Genomic DNA, 23,241 nt, shown 5'->3' with positions numbered 1-23,241 from the left:
TAGACTAGACTATAGACTAGACTATAGACTAGACTATAGACTAGACTATAGACTAGACTATAGACTAGACTATAGACTAGACTATAGACTAGACTATAGACTAGACTATAGACTAGACTATAGACTAGACTATAGACTAGACTATAGACTAGACTATAGACTAGACTATAGACTAGACTATAGACTAGACTATAGACTAGACTATAGACTAGACTATAGACTAGACTATAGACTAGACTATAGACTAGACTAGACTATAGACTAGACTATAGACTAGACTATAGACTAGACTATAGACTAGACTATAGACTAGACTATAGACTAGACTAGACTACTAGACTAGACTATAGACTAGACTATAGACTAGACTATAGACTAGACTATAGACTAGACTATAGACTAGACTATAGACTAGACTATAGACTAGACTATAGACTAGACTATAGAATAGACTATAGACTAGACTATAGACTAGACTATAGACTAGACTATAGAATAGACTAGACTATAGACTAGACTAGACTATAAACTAGACTAGACTATAGACTAGACTATAGACTAGACTAGACTAGACTATAGACTAGACTATAGACTAGACTATAGACTAGACTATAGACTAGACTATAGACTAGACTATAGACTAGACTATAGACTAGACTATAGACTAGACTATAGACTAGACTATAGACTAGACTATACTACTAGACTAGACTAACTAGACTAGACTATAGACTAGACTATAGACTAGAGACTATAGACTAGACTATAGACTAGACTACTATACTAGACTAGACTAGACTATAGACTAGACTATAGACTAGACTATAGACTAGACTATAGACTAGACTATAGACTAGACTATAGACTAGACTATAGACTAGACTATAGACTAGACTATAGACTAGACTATAGACTAGACTATAGACTAGACTATAGACTAGACTATAGACTAGACTATAGACTAGACTATAGACTAGACTATAGACTAGACTATAGACTAGACTATAGACTAGACTATAGACTAGACTATAGACTAGACTATAGACTAGACTATAGACTAGACTATAGACTAGACTATAGACTAGACTATAGACTAGACTATAGACTACTATAGACTATAGACTAGACTATAGACTAGACTACAGACTAGACTATAGACTAGACTATAGACTAGACTATAGACTAGACTACAGACTAGACTATAGACTAGACTATAGACCAGACTATAGACTAGACTATAGACTAGACTGTAGACTAGACTATAGACTAGACAAAATACTGAACTATACTAGACTGTAGACTAGACAAAAGACTATAATATATACTAGATTATAGACTAGACTGTATACTATATTTTAAACCACACTATAGACTAGACTATAGACTAGACCAGACTATAGACAATATAGTAGACTAGACTATGGACTAGACTAAACTATAGACTAGACTAAACTAGACTACACTAGACTATAGACTAGACTAGAGTAGACAACACTACACTAGACCAGACTATAGACAATATAGTAGACTAGACTATGGACTAGACTAGACTAAACAAGACTATAGACTAGACTAGAGTAGACTACACTAGACTAGACTATACTATATACTATAGAGTATAGACTATAGACAAGGCTAGGCTAGGCTAGACTGTAGACCAAACTATTAACTGGACTATAGTCGAGATTATAGACTAGAATATAGACTACACTATAGATAGACTATAGATTAGAATGTTGACTAGACTATAGAGTAGACTGTAGACTAGACTATAAACTACTACGTGGGCCACTTATCAAACGTTTAGAGTTAAAAAAATACCGAATTTGTCGTGGGGTCTCCGCGGTATTTATCAATATCTAAAATTACTGAAAAGAGTACTTACATAAGTACTGAATTTTCCAGGCCTGCTCTGGACAGTGTATTCTTGAGAAAAGCTCTTATATGTTAACATAATTTCCTTTTAATTTAAAACAATTTGAAAAGTTTTTGTGTATTTTTTTGTTTATTGATTTGTGATTAAACAACTAACATTTTTTTCGAAAAGATAAAGATAAAAATAATAATAATATAATAGTAATAATAGTATAATAATAATTCAAGCATACCTTTTTACAGAAATATAAAGTTTTGTTAATAATAGTAATTCTTAATAATGTTTTGTTAAAGTTTAAAGAGCGTAATTATAATCATCATCATCATAATAATATTTATATATATAAAAAAAAGATTTTAGTTTTAAAAGTAAAGGTTAAACACATAAAAATGTTAATTTAAATTTAAAGAACATAAAGAAAAGTTAAGAGATGTTTTAAATTTAATACAATTTTAATAATTTTTTACACAATTTAAAGCCAAATTTTAAAGACATTTAACAATTTTTTTTAATAAAATTTCATAAACTTATAACAAAAATTTAGCATAAATTAAATGATATGATACAATTGGGTTTAAGTTTAAAATATAATTATAAATTTATTGCATTTAGTTTAAAATATTTGCTTTAGCAATTCGTAACAGTTTTTATTTTCGATTTTTTTTTTAAATTTCAATATTTAGCATAAAACTTCATAAACATTTCGATAATCGTTTTAACATTTCATAGAGATTTTTTATTTTTTCAAGCTTTTAATATATTTTTAATAATTATGGTAAATTTCATAAAATTTTTTCCAAAAAAAACACAGTTAGAGAGCGGAAGAGAGTTTGTGGTAATATTATTGACATTTAGTTTAAAAAAGACACCAATGGGTTGTTTAAAAAAAAGAGCATAATTAAGACAATTATATATAAATTTTTGAAAAATACATTTGTTTTGTTTATATAAATGTTTTGTTTTTTTTTTTTGTATATAAATATAAAAAAAGGACAAATTTTGAAAACATTTTTAAAAAATGTTAAAAATTCAACATTTATAAGTATATTTTAGTTTGTTTTCTTTAATTAAAGTTTTTAATAAATGTTATAAATATTTCAAAAATTTAAATCGTTACAATACATATAATATTATTAACTTGGTTAACAAATATGTATGTATTTTCTTTTGTATGTATGTAATTATTTTAAGCCTTAATTTATTCTTATATATTTTTTTTAACAATAACAACAATTAGTTAAATATTTATTTTTAAATTTTACTTAAACACAACTAAACTTAATGCCATCATCACTTGAGTAACAATTTTGACAGTGTAATTTATGATTGCGCACTCGAACATCGGTACCATTAAGACCATCGCCCAGCTGGACATGACAGACACAGCATTTGAAACAGTTGATGTGATAGAATAATAGTAAAGATTCAATAATCATGGCAGCTCCACGTCCTAGAAGATTTTTTTTGTTTTTTTAAAGGGGAAAGTAAAAGAAAATTAATTTAATTTAAAATTATAAAAAATATTTTAAATAAAAAGTAAAATTTAAAAAAAAAAATAAAGTTGGTTTTGTTGTTGTGTTTTTTTAAGTTTATAGAAAACCGAGAAATTTGCTTTGAAACTAAAACTTAACCTCAATAAACAAAATCTAATTAGTTGGACTTTTAAGATCTTTTGCTTAGAAAAGTTTCTTCAGAGCAAGTTTTAAAAGAGTTCCTCTAGAGACAATTTTCTCTAGAAAAGTTCTCAACAAGCTTCTCAACAGAGAGATTTCTTTGAAATTTGTCTACAAAGAGAGTTTTCTTTAGCTATGTTTCTCTAGAAAGAGTTTTCTTTAGAAAACTTCATATAAGACAAAGTTTTCTATAGAAAAGTTTCTCTAGAGATAGTTTCCTTTAGAAAATGTTCACATAAGAGAATTTTCTTTAGAAAATGTTTACATAAGAGAGAGATTTCTTCAGAAAAGTTTCAACACAGAGAGTTTTCTTAACAAAATTTTCTCTAGAGAGTGCTTTTTTAAAGTTTCACTAGAGAGAGTTTTTTAGAAGATTTCTCTAGTAAAGTTTCTTTACAGGAAGTTTTCTTTAAAAAGGTTTCTCTTTAGAAAATGTTCACATAAGAGCGTTTTTTTACAAAAGCTTTCTTAACAAAAATTTCTCTAGAGAGTGATTTTTAAAGTTTCTCTAGATAGAGTTTTTTTAGAAGAGTTTCTCTAATGATGTTTCTTTACAGGAAGTTTTCTTTAAAAAGCTTTTTCTAGAGGTAATTTTCTTTTAAAAAGTTTCTCTCTAGAGAGAATTATCTTTAAAAAAGTTGTTCTAGAGAACGTTCTTTTTATATAGAAGTCTTGCTAAAGAAAGTTTTCTTTAGAAAAACTTCCCAAGAAAGTTTTTCTCAGAGAAGTTTCTTTATAAAGAGTTTTTTCATTAAAACAGTTTCTCTAGAAAAGTTTCTTTAGAAAGAGTTTCCTTTAAAGAGATTCCTTTCTTAAGTGTAGTTTATCTAGAGAATGTTTTTTAAGAAATGTTTCACTAAAGAAAGTTTTCTTTAGAAAATCTTCACAAGAGCTTTCTTTAAAGAAGTTTCTTTGGTAAAGTTTCTCTAGAAAGAGATTGCTTTAGAAAAGTCTTTCTATAAAGAGTTTTTTTAGAAAAGTCTCTCTAGAAAGATTTTTTTTTAGAAAAGTCGCTCTATAGAAACTTGTCTTGAAAACCAGAGTAAGTTTTCTTCAGAAAAGTTTCTTTAGAAATACTTTACTTTCGATATGTTTCTTTGGAAAGAGTATTTTCTTTAAACAGTTTCTATTAAGGGAGTTTTCTTTAAAAAAGTTTAGAAAGAGATTTTCTTAGAAAAGTTTCTGTAGAGAGAGTTTTTTTTAGGAAAGTTTCTCCTGGAATACTTTTCTTTAGACAAGTTACTTTGGAAAGAGTGTTTTCTTTAAAACAGTTTCTCTAGAGGGAGTTTTGTTTAGAAAAGTTTATCTGGAAACATTTTTCTTAAGAAAAGTTTCTCTAGAAAGAGATATCTTTAGAAAAGTTTCTCTAGAGAGAGTTTCGATTAGAAAAGTTTTTCTAGAGAGATTTTTTTTTAGAAAATTGTCTCTATAGAAAATTTTATTTGAAAAATTTGCACCAGAGTCAGTGTTCTTTTAAAAATTTTATCTAGAGATAGTTTTCTTTAAAAATGTTTCTTTGAAAAGAGTACTTTCTTTAGAAAAGTTTCTCTAAAGAAAGTTTTCTTTAGAAAAGTTTCTCTACAGAGAGTTTTCTTTAGAAATGTTTCTCTAGAGAGAGTTTTCTATAGAAAGGTTTCTCTAGAGAGAGTTCTCTTTAGAAAGGTTTCTCTAGAGAGAGTTTTCTATAGAAAAGTTTCTCTAAACTAAGGGTTCCTTTGAACATTTTCTCTAGAGAGAGTTTTCTTTAAAAATTTTCATATAAAGAGTTTCCTTTCGAAAAGCTTCATATAAGAGAGAGTTTTCTCTCTTTCGACAGAGTATTGCTTAAAAAAAGTGTCTCTAGACTTAGGTTTCATTGGAGCAGTTTCTATAAACTAAGCTTTTCTTAGAACAGTTTCTCTGGAAAGTTTTTTCTTTAGAAAAGTTTCTCTAGAAAGTTTTTTCTTTAGAAAAACTTAATATAAGAGAGAATTTTCTTTTCCATAAAATTTTTCTTTATAAAAACTTTATATAAGAGAGAGCTTTCTTTAGAGGATTCTTTAAGACAGTTCTCCTAGAGAGAAGTTCCTTTAGAAAAAGTTATCTTTTGAAAAGATGTGAAGAGAGTTTTCTTTAGAAACGTCTCTCTAGAGTGTTTTCTATAGAAAAGTTTCTACAGACTAAGTTTTTGTTAGAACAGTTTCTCTAGATAGAGATTTCTTTAGAAAAATTTTTGTAGATAAAGTTTTCTTTGAAAAAGTTTCTCTAGAGAGAATTTTCTTTAGCAAAGTTTCTGTAGAAAGAGTTTTCATTAGAAATCTATCACTAAAAAGTGTTTTTCCAAAAAAGTTTTTCTAGAGACGCAATTTTTTAATGAAAAACTAAATTAAGCAAACTTTATCCTTAAAAAACTTTTAACCTAATTTTCTACAGAGATTTATAATATTTTTAATAGATTCTTAAACTAAACTAATGAAAATTCAGCAAATTTGTATAATACACTTAAATTTAATATAATAAACTTAAATATTTTGTTATCTACAAAAATAATTAATTCTCTTAAGCCTTAATTAAGCCTTGAAACCTTTTAATTTTCATTTTAAATAAATTCGTTTAACTGCTTTAGCAAGCTGGGTGGGTTCATATTTATTATTCTAAAGGTGGTTTAAATTTTTTTTTAGCAAAAAATTTCTCGGTTTTCTTTAAAACAAAAATTAAGAAATAATTAACTAATATCCAGCAAAAGTTACATTTTAACTCAAAAATTATATTTATTTTTAAACAAAAAAAAATGTATAAATTTTTTTTAATAAAAAAATTAATATTGTTAAAAATTTAAATTCGTTTGTTTTTAATATTCGTTCGTTTCGTTCAACTACACCCAAACAATATATTTTAGTTCGCGATGTGTATGACGGCATTTATCGGCTGTGCAACCCATATCTATTAAAAATTATGTAAAAAAATCCATTTAATGAGAGCACAGGCATGTAAGGAAATAGATAGGAAATTTGAATTAAGTTTTTGTGAAATAAACGTTAAAGAAATAAATAAAAATTTAATGAAAATGTTTTACTAAAGTTGATCTTGAATAGTAAAGCAAAAGAAGTTCTTCTAGAGAGAGTTTTCTTTAGAAAGGTTTCCTGGAATAAGTTTTATAAAGAAAAGATTCTCTCTCAACAGATTTTACTTGAGAGACGAATCCTTGAAATAAGTTTTCCAAGGGAAATTTTGTATAAAGAAGTTTTCTTTAGAAAAATTTCTCTAAATAAAGTTTTATTTCAAAAAACTTGCTCTAGAGATAGTTTTCTTTAGAAAAATTTCCCTAGAGAAAGTTTTCTTTAAGTTTTATTTAGAAAAGTTGCTCTAGAGATAGTTTTCTTTAAAAAAATTTACCTAGAGAAAGTTTTCTTTAAAAGGATTTAAAGAAAAAGAAACTTTAGAGAAAGTTTTTTTTTTTACACAAGTTGCTCTGAAAAGAGTTTTCTGTGAAAGTTTTCTTTAGAGAAGTTGCTTTAGAAAGAGTTTCCAGAGAGAGTTTTATTATAAAAGTTTTTCTAAATAAAGTTTTCTTTGAAACAGTTTCTCTAGGGAAAGATTTCTTGAAAAAAGTTTTTCTAGAAAGAGTTTTTATGGAAAATTTTCTATACACAGAGTTTTCTTTAAAAAAGTTTCTTTCAAAAGAGTTTCTAGAAAGTTTCCTTGGAAAAGTTTCTCGAGATAAAGCTTTCTCTAGAAATGTTTCTATAATGAGAGTTTTCTTAAGAAAAGTTCCTTTAAATAAAGATTTTTTCTTAAGAGTTTCTCTAGGGAGAGTTTTCTTTAGAATATTTTCTCTTTTCTTTAAAAATTTACATTCTAAAGAGTTTCTAAAGGTAAAGTTCTCTTTTAAAAAAACTTTTCTCTATGAAGTTTTCTTTAGAATAGTTTCTATAATAAAGTTCTTTTTTAGGAGACTTTTCTCTAGAAAAGCTTCTCTAGAGAGAGTTCTTTTTAAAAGAATTTCTCTTAAGGGAGGTTTCCCTAAAAAAGTTTCTCTGGAGAGAGATTTCTTTAGAAAAGTTTCCCACGAGAGGTTTTTTAAGAAGAGCTTATCCAGAGAGTGTTTTCTTTAGAAAAAACTTCTCTAAAGAGAGTTTTCTTTAAAAAAGTTTCTGCAGAGAGAGTTCTCATTGCGAAAGTTTCTCTAGAAAGAGTTTTCTTTAGAAAATTTCTCCATAGAGAGTTTTTTAGAAGGGTATTCATTAGAAAAGTTTCTCTGGAGAGAGTTTTTCTAGAAAAGTTTCTCTAGAGAGAGCTTTCTTTAGAAAAGTCTCTCCATAGAGTTTTTTTAGAAAGATTTCAGAGAAAGTTTCTTTTAAAAATGTTTCATTAGAGAGAGTTTTTGTTAGTAATATCTCAGACTCTCTCTGACTCTTCTCTAGAAAAGCTTCTCTAGAGAGGGTTCTTTTTAAAAGAATTTATCTTAACGGGGGTTTCTCTAAAAAAGTTTCTCTGGAGAGAGATTTCTTTAGAAAAGTTTCCCACGAGAGGTTTTTTTAAGAAGAGCTTCTCCAGATAGTGTTTTCTTTAAAAAAAACTTCTCTATAGAGAGTTTTCTTTAAAAAAGTTTCTGCAGAGAGAGTTCTCATTACGAAAGTTTCTCTAGAAAGAGTTTTCTTTAGAAAATTTCTCCACATAGAGTTTTTACTTCATTAGAAAAGTTTCTCTGGAGAGAGTTTTTTTAGAAAAGTTTCTCTGGAGAGAGTTTTTTTAGAAAAGTTTCTCTAGAGAGAGCTTTCTTTAGAAAAGTTTCTCCAGAGAGTTTTTTTAGAAAGTTTTCAGAGAAAGTTTCATTTAAAAAAGTTTCATTAGAGAGAGTTTTTGTTAGTAATATCTCAGACTCTCTCTGGAGAGTTTTTTCTTTACAAAAGTTTCTCAAAAAAGAGTTTTCATTAGAAAAGTTTCTTAAGAAAGAAATTTCTTTAGAAAAGTTTCTCAAGAAAGAGTTTTCTTTCGAAAAGTTTCTCAAGAGACAGTTTTCTTTAGAAAATTTTCTCCAGAGAGAGTTTTTATTAGAAAAGTTTCTCCAGAGACAGTTTTTTTTTCAAAAAGGTTCTCTAGAGAGAGTTTTCTTTAGAAAAGTTTCTTAAGAGGAAGAGTTTTTCTTTTGCTTTACTGTCATTTTTTTACTACAAATTCAAAATTTTAAAAATGAGTGAGTTTATGTTGGCTTTTTCAAAATTCTTTCCAAATATGATTATATTTCTGAACGCAATCTAAGTGATTTAGTGATTCCCAAAAGAAAACTAATGCCTCGATAACTTGTTTGTTGATTTTTCATAAACTTTTTTAACACTCACAACCAACATTGATGCAAAAGTTACCTAATTCGTCGCCACAGTGAGAACATTTCTTTTTGCCACTAACACTTAGTACTTTGTCCTGTTGTTGTTGTTGTTGTTGCTGGGTTGTAGTATTAAGATTTGACTGGCCTTGTAGATTGGTAGTGGAGGACGTGGACGTTGTGGAGACTGATGTTGTTGAAGTTATTATATTATTATGACGGTGTATAACAGCATTGGAGACAGTTGATTGTTGCTGCTGTTGTTGTTGTTGATTTAGTTTGTTATTGTATTGCTGCTGTTGATATTGTTGGTATGTAGAGGCGGCATGTAGGGGACTTTTGTCTAAAGTATTTCTGGAATTAAGCAAGAGATTTAGTTTGTTATTTCATTTTTTTTTTTTTTAAATTACAATTGAAAAACTTACCTCTTTCTCTCACCAATGCCTTTGCTTTGCACTCTCTCCGTTAGAGTTTGTATTATGGAATCGGGCAAAGGTTTGCCGTTTGTCGAGCTCGATATCATAGCAGAGCCATTCACCAACTTATTATTAGACTGATGCACTGTGTTGGTATTCGTAGTGTTAACAGTTCTTCTCTGTTGCTGTTGTTGTTCACTCAAACGTCTTTGTTCGGCCTCTTGGATCAGCCAATGATTATTTTGATTATAACCATGATAAGAATCCGGCATAGATTTACGTTTCTGTTGATAGGCCGATAGCCAAGCTGGATCATTGGCTAGATTACTATCGTACGATTTGCGTTGCTGGACTTGTACCCAACCGTCGGTGTATTTGGGTTTTGGTGTAGCACTTAAAGCATGTAAGGTATTGCGTGACATATTGCCGGGATACAGTGATTGATTGACACTGTTATTGCTGTTGACCACTTGGGCAGACTGGGGGGCCGTGGTAGAAGAACTTAAATTCTGCACCGATTGATGATGATAATTGGAATAGATGTGGGGAGCTGCTCGTGGGGCAGCTGTGGGCTGTGCAGGAGCAATTTTAACCAAAGAACCACCAAAATGTTGTGAATTTAAAGAATGTCTTTGGCGGCCAGCATAATCCTGATGATCGCCATTAATCATTATGCCATTGGTGGTATTGGTATTAATATGCATGGCACGCATGGGTTTGGAGGGTGGTGCAGGTGGCGGTTGTGACATCATACGTTTGGAGAATTCATTAATATCGGACATGGATTTGCGATAATCGTTTTCCATGTGATAGTATTGTTGTTGTAAATTTGGAATATTAGCATAAATTTGTTGGGATTGCTGTTGTGGCGGCTGTGGCTGCTGCTGCTGAGGTTGAGCCAATTGTGTTTGACTTAGCAAATGCTGAGAGTTCTGCATATTATGATTCATTTGTGAATGATACATATCCATATTGTTTCCCGCCTCACCATTAATATTTACCACCGTCATGCCACCACCCAAACCATTAAGATCCTGTAAAGAACGTCTATTGGCCGACATTAACATTTTGGCTCCATGCTGCAACTCTCTCCTAGCCATATTCTCTCTTAACATAAGATTTTCTCTTTGCCGCTTCAGCTCTTCCTGTTCCAATTGCAATAGCTCCCGTTCTACTCTTAACACTTCTTCCTGTTCTCGTATCTTCTCTTCGATGGACATCATTTTAGCATTTGCTGTTGCGGTGGCCTCGGTTAGTGATTGTGTAGCTGCTGCTGCTACTGTAGCCGATTCGGTCCATGATTCGGCCGAATTTCCCTTGACTGTTGTTAACAGTGGTGTTTGCACCACCGCGAGTAGACCATCGTTTTGGTATAACATATCAGCTGGTGGTGGTACATCCAAACCGGTTTGTGTTTGCAGCGTTAAAGGTGATGTTGTGTCATCGTGTGTTTCATTCTCTTCCGAAGAGTTCGTATAGTGTTCACTACTCTGGCGAGAATGATTCTCAGAGACTCCGGAATCGCGACTTTCACCTAAATGGGGGAGAGATGGTTTATTAGTGTTTCGAAATTTTATTCGCTTAAGGTCAACGCTTTAAGCAGAAACTTAGTTTCTGAGGTTGGAGTTTTTCCATGATTTCTTAGGAATAACAGCTAGAAATACCTATCTATCTATCTATCTATCTATCTATCTATCTATCTATCTATCTATCTATCTATCTATCTATCTATCTATCTATCTATCTATCTATCTATCTATCTATCTATCTATCCATCTATCTATCTATCTATCTATCTATCTATCTATCTATCTATCTATCTATCTATCTATCTATCTATCTATCTATCATCTATCTATCTATCTCTCTATCTATCTATCTATCTATCTATCTATCTATCTCTATCTATCTATCTATCTATCTATCTATCTATCTATCTATCTATCTATCTATCTATCTATCTATCTATCTATCTATCTATCTATCTATCTATCTATCTATCTATCTATCTATCTATCTATCTATCTATCTATCTATCTATCTTCTATCTATCTATCTATCTATCTATCTATCTATCTATCTATCTATCTATCTATCTATCTATCTATCTATCTATCTATCTATCTATCTATCTATCTATCTATCTATCTATCTATCTATCTATCTAATCTATCTATCTATCTATCTATCTATCTATCTACTATCTATCTATCTATCTATCTATCTATCTATCTATCTATCTATCTATCTATCTATCTATCTATCTATCTATCTATCTATCTATCTATCTATCTATCTATCTATCTATCTATCTATCTATCTATCTATCTATCTATTCTATCTATCTATCTATCTATCTATCTATCTATCTATCTATCTATCTATCTATCTATCTATCTATCTATCTATCTATCTATCTATCTATCTATCTATCTATCTATCTATCTATCTATCTATCTATCTATCTATCTATCTATCTATCTATCTATCTATCTATCTATCTATCTATCTATCTATCTATCTATCTATCTATCTATCTATCTATCTATCTATCTATCTATCTATCTATCTATCTATCTATCTATCTATCTATCTATCTATCTATCTATCTATCTATCTATCTATCTATCTATCTATCTATCTATCTACTATCTATCTATCTATCTATCTATCTATCTATCTATCTATCTATCTACTATCTATCTATCTATCTATCTATCTATCTATCTATCTATCTATCTATCTATCTATCTATCTATCTATCTATCTAATCTATCTATCTATCTATCTATCCATCCATCCATCCATCTATATAAGGACAGAATTCCAAGCATATGTTCCACGGATCGTGCGAAGTGTTCCTGTAAAGTTTTACAGTTTGGCCAATGTTTACTCATTTCATGGGCCTGTAACACGGACCGGGCACCACTAGTTATAAACCGTTTTTCTTCAGAAAATATTTACAAAACACGTTTGTAAACCCGTAAACAGTTTAAGACCTACATTAAGCTTTATCAAAAGCTTACAAGTTAAAAGGTGCTGAGCCAAATAACTATGTACATGTAAGCTTCGAGAAAAAGAAAATCACAAAAAATCAATGATATGGTGCTGCACCTCTCAGCATGTAAAGGCCCCCTCTATATGTATATATAAAACTATAAGTAAGTCATTATATGTTTTTAAGAAGCAAACACATATGACGACTCACCCTTAACCTTTTAACAACACACACAGACACTAAACGGATTAAATTTTCTATTTGGAATGCAACCAAACATGGAAATGGTAACAAGTGGCCAAAGAGAGAAGAAAAGTATAACAAATTAATCACTCACCTGTATCCGAACTATCACATAAACCTGCTTTCAAATACAATTGCTTCTCCAAGCGACGTTCCTCCTGCAACAGTTGAGCCATATCGGGTGGTGGGGCCACCGTAAGCTCCAAATAAGTTTCATCATCATCCAAAGATGAACCCTCAATACCCAAGAAACTAGAACGTTTATTGCGCAATTCCTTCTTAATGCGCTTCGTAGAGTTCATACGTTTAATGGGTGGCGAAGGTTGATCTGGGGATAAATGATGTTGATGATTGTGATGATTAAGTTGATGACGTGACAGGGTCTCGTAGGTATTATCCGATGACCAGGCATCGGTGTGACTGCTGCTATCGACATCATCGAAAAGAGGAGGACTATCGACCGGGGGTGGTGGTGGTTTTTCTTTGGGCGGTTGTAGATTAACACTTAAATCATGGGGGTTTAAGTCGCTGCTGTTATTGCCATTGAAGAATATTTCAATATTTTCATAGACCGGTACCGGTTTTAAATGTTTGGGTGCATCATAATAGGGTTCACTAGATTTGGGTACTTGATAATAAGGTTCCGTGTTAAGATCGCCAGATGGGTTAGGGTTGTTTATAGCGGTTTCTTTAGTTGTTGTAGGAAGAGTTTTTGGAAGATTATCGTTTACTGTTAAAGCTGTAGTTTTGATTTCGACTTCTGAGCTTTCAATAGTGGGCTGTTCGAGATGATTGAAGGTGATTTCTTTAAAAGTTGTTGTTGTGTTTAAATCACTATGATTTTTATTTTTTGTTGTTGTAGTTTTGGCTGATGTTGTTGTTGTTATTGTTGTGTTAGCAAAAGCATTTGTTAACTCAACTACTTTACAATTATTATTATTAATATTTTGATTATTTTGTATATTATTATTAATTTTACTGTTGTTGTTGTTATTATTATTATTATTTGGACAATTAAAACTGTTGTTAATTTGACTATTTTGTAATTGATTAGATGCTGATGCTAAATTTTGTTTAATTGTTTGATTTGAATTTGAATTTTGATTTTGTTTAAGATTTTGAGAATTGAAATTTTGTTTGGAATCATTATTAGTTGTTGTTGTTGTTGTAAGATCTATATCAATTTGGGTTTTACTCATCATACTTGGAATGATTTGTTGTTGTTGTTGCTGCTGCTGTTGTTGATATGATGTTTTTTTAGTTGTTATAACCACATCTACTTCTCCTGTTGATGTAGTGGAGCTTATATTCTCATAAATGGGTTCTTTTGAGATTTCCTCTTCAGATTTTTCTTTAATTTCCAAAGTTGTGGTAAATTGTTCTTCCAATTTTAATTTTTCACATTTCTCTTCATCGGTTTTATTTATTAAAATTTCCTCCTTTTCTTTTGATTCTAAAGTTTTATGAACAACTTCAAGTATTTCCGTTTCCTGGGCAATTTCTTTCAAAATGTTGTTGTTGTTATTGTTGTTAGTAGTAGTAGTTGTTGTAGTAGTGGAAATAGTATTATTGGATGGGGCAGTTATTGGATACAAATTCTCTGGCTGTTGCTGTGGCGTTGGCTGCTGTTGCTGCTGTAGCTGCGGTATCGTCTCTTTGTCAATTGCTGCCAGCGCCAATTCCAGAGCTTCGTTGATCTAAATTTCCATTTAGAATTTAAGCAGTTTGTTTATATATCATTAAAAAGCAAAGCGCGCAGCATGTTTTAGATTTTGTTTATAAAAAAAACATAAAAAAAGAAAAAAAAGCACAAAAAAATTAATTAAATTTTTAGCCTTTGGTTAGTTTTCTTTAAAATTATTACATTAACAGTTAGTAGCAAAAAAAAAAATATATATATATATATATATTTACAAACATTTTAAAAGTAGTTTTTTTAATTAAAACTTAAAAAAATCCACGTAAAATAAATATTACTTGCAATATAAACAATTTTCAAGCAAAACTATATAAATAACGAAAAAATCTATAAAGGCAATAATTAATCAAACGTTTCCATTTCATTGTAAACACAAACAAAATCTTTAATTGCTCACAAAAAAAAAGAAAAACAAATATAGAGTATTTAATTGCTATAAAAAAAAACTTTAATTAAGACAAACAAATAAATATAAAAAACATTTAACAGAAATCATGCAAAACGTTTAAACATCAAGGGATATTAAAAAAGTGCAATATTTACTATAGATTGAAGCTTTTAATTAATAAAACTTTTCGTTAAAGTCTTTTATTAAGTCAAGTGTTTATACCATACAAAATAAACAAAAAGCTTTCATTAAGAAATTCGTTCTTAAAAGCCTTTTTGGATATTTTTCTACAAAAAAGCTTTTTTTATGTTCTAAAAGCTCAACTCTTATTTGTAGCTTTGGAAATAGAAAGCTTTGTTAAAAGCTTTTATAATTAATGTTCCTCATAGAAAGATTTTTGAGCTTTTATAACAATTGTTATAGTTTTCACAATATGAAAGCTTTTCTTAAAGTTTCCTTAAGAAAGCTTTAATAATAAGAACCCTTTACTTGAAACCATAACACACATTAAACGGAAATTCCGAAAAAGCTCTTAAAAGTAAACAAGTAAAAGCTTTCATTATAATAGAAAATTTTTCTTTAAAAAAACTTTTATAATAAAATCATTTATAAAAAGTTGTTATTATTAAAAAGCTTAAATTTGGTGAAAAGTTTAAATTTGGTGAAATACATGTGTTAACAAATGTCTTATGAAAAAGCTCAATAAAGAGTTTTTAATAAAAAAAGCTTGACTAAAAAGCTTTCATTATAGAAAACTCTTTATCGAAAAAACTTTATATAAAACTATCCCAAAAAAATTTAATTATAAAAATGCTTTCTTGGAAAGCTTTCGTTATAAAAAAAAGTATTTTTAGTACAAAAAGCTCTTATTACGAAAAGTTTTTACACTCATTTGTTGCATAAAGCATTTTTAATATTTTTTATTGCAAAAGCTTATAATAAAGAAAGCTTTTTTGAAAAGATTTCGTTATTTGAACCGAAAAGTAGTTTTAATCGATTTTATTGCAAAAGGATTTCATTACAAAAAGTTTTGTTAAAAACTTCTAGTATATATAGCTTTAGCTTATAGTAAAAAAAGCTTTTATAAGCTTTTCTTACACAAAGCTTTTTTCAGGAGTTTTTATTACAAAAAAAACTTAAAAATTTTTTGTTATAAAAAGCTGTTATCGAAAATATTTGTTATAAAAAGCTTTTTTCAAAAATTTTGTAATAAAAATCTTTTTTCAAACATTTTTGTTATAAAAAGCTTTTTTCAAAATGTTTATTACAAAAAGCTTTTTTCAAAAGTGTTTATTACAAAAAGCTTTTTTGAAACTTTTATATTAAAAAAACTCTTTTTTACTTTTATTGTTAAAAGGCTTCATTTAAAAGCTCTACCACACAAAAACTTCAAAATTATTTCTATAATATGAGCACTTTATAAAAGCTTGGTGTTTACAATTATTTCCAATAATTTAAAAAACGATATTTTCTTAAAAGTATTTTTTATAAAAGCCGTTATACAAGCTTTTATTATAAAGAAGCTTAACAAAAAGGTTTTATTATAAAAATCTTAATCGAAAGCTTTTATTATAAAAAGTATTTATCAGAAAAAGATTTTATAATAAAAACTTAGCTTAAAGCTTTAATTGTGATAATAGCTATTTATTATAGAAAGGGTTTTTAGAAAATCCTTGCTTAAAGCTTTCTTTGCAAAAAGGTTTTTTCCAAAAGTTTTTATTATAAAGAATGTCTTGTCCTTATTACCAAAAAGTTTTTTAAAAAAGCTTTTATTATAAAAGAACCTTGTGAAATGGCTTAATCGAAAAGCTTTTATTACCAGAAAACTTTTACATATTATAAAATGTATTTATTAAGAAGCTTTTATAATAAAAACTTTGGTTTAAACTTTTATTGTTAAAAAAACGTTTTATTATAAAAAGTCTTTATTTAAGCTTTTATTGTAAAAAAGCTTTTTATATAAAAAATCTTTTTTATTAACAAAATAAAAAAAATTTAAAAAGCTTTATAGAAAAGCTTTTTCTATTAAAAAAACTTTGTCCCAAAGCTTTTATTTTAAAAATCTTGATAAGAAATCTTTTACATTTTATAAAAAATTTTGATAAAAAGGCTTTCGTTAAAATTTCGGTTATATGTATTTTTATTATAAAAAAGTTTTTATAAAAAGTCTTTATTAAAAAGATTTTATTATATAGAAATAATAAATAAGCTTTTTGGTAAAGCTTTTATTATTTCAAAATGATTTGTTCAACAAGCTTTTTGAAAAGTTTTATACAAAAAAATAAAAGCTCTTTATCATAAAATCTTTTATTATGATTTTTAAAATTTTTTTTAAGAAGCTTTACTTGAAAGCTTTAAACCTTTCATAACAAATTTGGAATTGAATTTTCCTAAAGAAAATAGATTTTTTTTAGGGAAGAGACCACTTTTATTAATATGTCAAAAAAGCTTTCATTATAAGATTTATCAATCGATGACGCCTTACTCTCTAGCAGGTCTAAAAACTTTTATTTTATAGAGGGGCTGCTTGATTACCTATGTTTTTTTTTATAACATTTCACCTCAATTTCAAACAGTTAAGCTTTTTTTAACTAATTATTTAAAGATTAGATTTCAACGTCTCTTATGTGATTTAATTTATTAATTTAAAGTGTTTTTTGATAAATAAATTACCAAAGTAAAGTTAAAAAATACAATTGAACTCTTTATTGACGTTATCAATAAACAATTATAATGAAATTTAATTAGCGGTTAAAAATAAACACCGGAATTAAAAATATATTTTTTTAAGTAACAGCAAAAATTTTAAAAATTTTATTAAGACTTTTTTTAATTTTTCACACAATTTTATTACTCAATTCCTTAATATGCCAATTTGAATTTAGTTTCAAATATAGGAAAAGTGTTTTGGTTAAGAAATCTTAAAAAATACTAACTAAAAATTACATTTTTTAAAACAAAATCTAAAATTATTTCTTTTTTTTATCGTTGCAACTAATTAAATTTATTTAACATTCTGTTGTCATGTTAAAACATTATTAAGGTTGTTGGATTTTTGTTGCAATCTCTTCACCTTTTTGGCTTAAAAGGGCTGCGTAACACAGTGAATTTAAATCTTGGGACTTTTAACATTTTTGCCATAAAATTTCTGCAGAAATTCCGATAACTAAACAATGTTGAAATATTTTTGTTTTTGTGCGTATTGTTGATTTTTTTATCTTTTATTCTAGTTATTTAAAAATCATATTTATTGATTAATTTGAGTTAAAAATATGTGAATAATGTATGAGTTTTTTTGTATATTGATAAGGTTTCTTTTTTGTTTACAAATAAGGGGTAAAAAACTGTTGAATAAAATTGTTTTTTTTATAGTAATTTCAATATCGATTTAGTTAATCATTTATCATGAGTTTATTGCTGTCAAATAAGTGTGAAAGTGTAATTGTCTGTTTTTTTTCAAGGGATTATTTCGCCCCATTACTAGCCAATGTAGAGATTTAATTAACTACTAAATAGTTAATTCTACAGAGTATTTTTTATAGAAATGTATTCCACAGGAAACAGTAGAGTAACCTTTTTAAAGAGAACTCTCTCCAGAGAAAACTTTTTTGAAAGAAATTCTCTCTAGAGAGAGAAAGAAAACTTTGTCTAGAGAAACTTTTCTAAAGAACACTCTCTCCAGAGAAACTCTTATAAAGTAAACTCTCTCTAGAGAAACTTTTCTAAATCAAACTCTCTCTAAAGAAACTTTTCTAAAGAAAACTCTCTCCAGACAGACTATTCTAAAGAAAACTTTAACTTTTCTAAAGAAAACTCTCTATAGAGAATCTTTTCTAAAGCAAACTCTCTCTAGAGAAACGTTTCTAACGAAAACTCTCTCTAGAGATACTCTTGTAAATCTCTCTTTTAAGAAAATTAGCTAAAGAGAACTCTATTTAGAGAAACATTCCTAAAGAAGACTCTCTCAGACTTTTCTAAAGGAAACTCTCTATAGAGAATCTTTGCTAAAGCAAGCTCTCTCTAGAGAAACGTTTCGAACGAAAACTCTCTCTAGAGATACTCTTGTAAATCTCTTTTTTAAGAAAATTTGCTAAAGAGAACTCTATTTTCTTTTTTACTTTTCTAAAGAAAACTCTGTCTAGAGAAACGTTTCTAAAAAACTATTTCAAGAGAAACTTTTACTAAGAAATCTCTTTCTAAAGAAAATGTTCTAAAGAAAACTCTTTTTAGAGAAACTTTTCTAAAGAAAACTTTCTTTAGATATTCTTTTCTATAGAAAACTATCTTTAGAAAAACTCTTGTAAAGAAAACTCTCTCTAGAGAAACTTTTCTGAAGAAAACTCTTTCTAGATAAACTCGCCTTAAGGAAACTGTCACTAGAAAAACTTTTCTAGAGAAAACTCTTTCTAGAGAAACTAATGTAAAGAAAAAACTCTCTAGAAAAACGTTTCTAAAGAAATCTTTCTCTAGAGAAAGTTTCCTAAAGAAAACGCATTCTTTTCTAAAGAAAAATATCTTTAGAGAAACTCTTGTAAAGAAAGCTCTCTCTAGTGAAACTTTTCTAAAGGAAATTCTGATTAGATAAACTTGCTTAAGGAAACTTTTCTAAAGAAAACTCTCTCTCTAGAGAAACTCATGTAAAGAACACTTTCTTTAGAGAAAGTTTTCTAAAGAAAACTCTTTCTTTTCTAAACAAAACCCTATTTAGATAAACTCTTGTAAAGAAAACTCTCTCTAGTGAAACTTTTCTAAAGAAAACTCTCTGTAGAGAAAATTCTCTAAAGAAAACTCTATCCAGAGAAACTTTTCTAAAAAAACTCTCTCTAGAGAAACTCTTATAAAGTAAACTTTTTCTAAAGAAACTCTTCTAAAGCAAACTCTCTCTAGAGAATTTTTTATAAAGAAAGCTCTTTCTTTTCTAAAGAAAAACCCCTTTAGAGAAACTCTTGTAAAGAAAACTCTCTCTAGTGAAACTTTTCTAAACAAAAATTCTCTTTAAAGAAACTATTCTAAAGAATACTTTCTCTAGAGAAACTTTTCTAAAGCAAAGTCTCTCTAGAGAAACATTTTTAAAGCAAACTCTTTTTAAATAAACTTTCTCTAGAGAAACTTTTTTAAAGAAAACTCTCTCTAGAGAAACTTTTCTAAAAAAAACTCTCTCTAGAGAAACTTTTCTAAAAAAAACTCTCTCTAGAGTAAGTCTTAAAAAGCAAATTCTTTCTAAAGAAAACTCTCTGTAGATAATTTTTTCTAAAGCAGACTCTCTGCAGAGAAACTTTTGTAAGGCAAACTCTCTCTAGAGTAAAGTTTTTAAAGAAAACTCTCTCTAGAGAAAAAACTTGTCCAATGATAACTCTATCTAGAAGCTTTCTCTAGAGGATATTTTCCAAAGAAAACTCCTTTTAAAAAAAATTTCTCTAAAAATTTATATTTAACAACAATTCTTTAATATTTTGTTATATATTAAAATTGCACTTAATGAGCTTTCAAATGATGTACAATAGGTTTAGCTTTTCGATTTGTAAATTAATTAAACTAGATATAAACCAACGACTTTTTACATTTTTTTTTAATCTTTAATAATTTTTTAATTTAATAGATTTTTTTAATTATTTATAAAGTTTATAAAAGTGGAAATAATTAGCTTTCCTTTGATATATAATTTGTTTAATTTTTCTTGTATAGTTTAAAAATAAATTATGGCAAAAACCAGAAACAAGAAAATTTAATAAAAAAAAGCTGTAGTTCATTAAAATATTAAATTTTTGTTTTTATAATTTGAAAAAGTATACTTTATTTCCTTTCCATTGATATATAAAAAGTCTGATGTTCCACTTTTTTATATAAGAAATAAATTAGCACAATATTAACACCATGTAAATTTGATTATGTTTTGGCACTATATATCTTTATATTTAACGACCTTATTTTACAAAAAGTTCGTATAACAGCAAATATCAGGTTTATTTACAAAAAGCTTTTTTCAAAAATTTTTTTTCAAACACTTAATAGTTTGCTTAAACTACTTTTTACACTTTCATTTTTTCCCCCATTTTTGACAAAACTCTCACCTTGGTTTCTGAAGCCATTTATTTTATTTTTATAAAAAAAAAATTAAATCTTAATTATAAAGTTTTTTAGATAACAGACATTAATTGTTCTAACAACGTCCCCAAACAAACTAAACCAACGTTGACAGACGACACTTAACTAAGACTGTCAAATATAGAAAAGAGAACTAGTAACAACAACTACAAATATGTATTACACGCAGAAATTAACAAAACAAATAAACAAACAAAATAATTTATATGGTATTTGTATTTATTTTATAACAAATGAAAGAATGTAAAATAGATAATGAAATGGGCAGCAACAAAAAAAAAATAATAATAAGAATTAGAATAGGCAAAAAAATCTAATGTAAAGCTAACAAAATGAACCATTTAACGAAGTTTTCTTCTTGATTTCTTTTTGCAAATGCAATTTTACCTTAAGTCAGGTGTGGAATAGTCAGTGGAATAGTATAGGCACTAGTTTATTGATTAGTTTTTGAACTAATCTCTTGACAAGACTACTGCTAGTGTATTGACTAGTCTATGGACTAGTCTTTGTACTAGTCTCTTGGCAAGTCTGTGGACTAGTCAAGAGACTAGTCTATGGAATACTCCATTAACTAGTCTATGTACTAATTTATTGACAAGTCTGTGGACTAGTCTATTGACTAGTCTATGGACTAGATTTTGAAATATTTTCTTGACAAGTCTGTAGACTAGTCTATTGACTAGTATATGGACTTGTCTATTGACTAGTATATGAACTAGCCTATTGACTGGTATATGGAATAGAGTATTGATAGTATATGGACTAGTCTATGAACTAATCTATGAACTAGTCTAATGACTAGTCTATGAACTAGTCTATGGACTAGTCTTTGAACTAGTCCCTTGACCAGTCTATTAACTAGCCATGGACTAGTGTATGGATTAATCTATTCACTAGTCTATGGACTAGTCTATTGACTAGTCCATTGACCAGTCTACTGAATAGTCTATGGAGAAGTCTTTGAACTAGTCTCTTGAGAAGTCTGTAAATTAGTCTATGGACTAGTCTATTGTAGTATATAGACAAGTCTTAGAACTAGTGTATGCACTAGTCTATTGATTAGACGAAGTTTTCTAGACTATTGACTAGTCTATGGACTAGTTTATGGACTAATCTACTGAATAGTCTGTAGACTAGTTTATGGACTAGTCTATGAACTAGTCTGTAAACTAGTCTATGGACCAGTCTTTTGACTAGTATACCGACAAGCCTTTGAACTAGTCCCTTGACTAGTCTATTAACTAGCCTATTTACTAATCTATGGACTAGTGTATGGACTAATATATTGACTAGTCTACTGATCAGTGTATTAACTTGTCTATGGACTAGTCTTTGAACTATTTTCTTGACAAGTCTGTGGACTAGTCTATTGACTAGTATATGGACTAGTTTATGGACTAGTCTATGTACTAGTCTTTAGACTGGTGTATGGACTGGTCTATAGACTGGTCTATGGACTAGTCTCTTGAGAAGTCTGTAAATTAGTCTATGGACTAGTCTATTGTAGTATATGGACCAGTCTTTGAACTAGTGTATGCACTAGTCTTTTGACTATTGATTAGGCTATTGACTAGACTATTGACTATAATATTGACTAGACTATTGAATATGCTATTAACTAGACTATTGACTAGTCTATGGAATAGTTTATGGACTAGTCTATTGACTAGTTTATGGACCAGTCTTTTGAGTAGTATATAGATAAGTCTTTGAACTAGTCCCTTGACTAGTCTTTGAACTAGTCTCTTGACTAGTCTATTAACTATGGACTAGTATATGGACTAATCTATTGACTAGTTAATGGACTAGGCTTTGAACTAGTCTATTGACTAGTATATGTACTAGTCTATTGACTAGTCTATGGACTAGTCTATTGACTACTCTATGGACTAGATTATTCAAGGATTAATATCTTGATTAGCTAATAGTATCTTAAGTCTCTAGTTGTCTCTTGACAAATCTATGGACTAGTCTATGGAAGGATCTATTGATTAGTATATAAACTTCATTAGACTAGTCTATTGACTACTCTAAGGATTAATCTTGTGACTAGCTACTAGTATCTTGATTAGTCTCTACTTGTCTCTTGACAAATCTATGGACTAGTCTGTGCAAAGATCTAATGACTAGTATGTTAACTTCATTGGCAAGCCTATGTACTGTTGATAAATCCCTTGACTACTCCATGGATTAGGATATTTACTAATCTACATATTAGCTTACTGACTAGTCTATTGGCTAGTATATAGGTTAATACTATTAAGAGCAAAAATTTATAATTTTGAAGAAGGTATAACAAGGGGACCGCGATCTTTGTCGATGGCCAAAACTTGTGAAAAAAGTATAATACTTAGTATTGAGTTTTCCATGTCTGACTTAAGCCGTTAAATAACTAACGTTGAACTAAATGGTAAAATAATATTAACTGTTACAAAGTTAACAGATAACAGACTATTTAAGAAAACAGCAAAAAATGGTTAAAAATCACTAACATACAATAATTGTTGAGAATGAATGATGAAACAAACTGCTTAAATT

The 23,241-nt window shown here is 28.5% G+C and overlaps 1 protein-coding gene across 7 annotated transcripts in view; it reads right to left on the bottom strand.

The window, feature by feature from the left end:
* Positions 1-3,087: 3,087 nt before the first annotated feature.
* The window catches only part of LOC119608124 (bromodomain-containing protein DDB_G0280777), an 88,596-nt gene continuing 68,442 nt past the window's right edge, over positions 3,088-23,241 (bottom strand). For 3 of the 7 annotated variants that reach the window (XM_037962390.1, XM_037962393.1, XM_037962394.1), the window contains 4 exons: positions 12,606-14,208; positions 9,280-10,804; positions 8,895-9,208; positions 3,088-3,326 (listed from right to left, as the gene is read on the bottom strand). In XM_037962390.1, the coding sequence (XP_037818318.1) occupies positions 3,139-3,326; positions 8,895-9,208; positions 9,280-10,804; positions 12,606-14,208 (3,630 nt within the window). In that variant the 3' untranslated portion in view covers positions 3,088-3,138. Of the gene's footprint in view, positions 3,327-6,274; positions 6,472-8,870; positions 9,209-9,279; positions 10,805-12,605; positions 14,209-23,241 lie in introns of those variants that run through there. The other 4 variants (XM_037962391.1, XM_037962395.1, XM_037962396.1 and 1 more) reach the window with 3 other exon arrangements.

This window comes from Lucilia sericata, unplaced genomic scaffold, assembly GCF_015586225.1.
Source record: "Lucilia sericata isolate MDLA Ls3-8-SP2 unplaced genomic scaffold, ASM1558622v1 Contig000796F_arrow, whole genome shotgun sequence".
Classification (NCBI taxonomy): Eukaryota; Metazoa; Arthropoda; class Insecta; order Diptera; family Calliphoridae; genus Lucilia; species Lucilia sericata.
The sequence above is the reverse complement of the archived record's forward strand: the minus strand, read 5'-3'. Positions and strand labels throughout refer to the sequence as shown.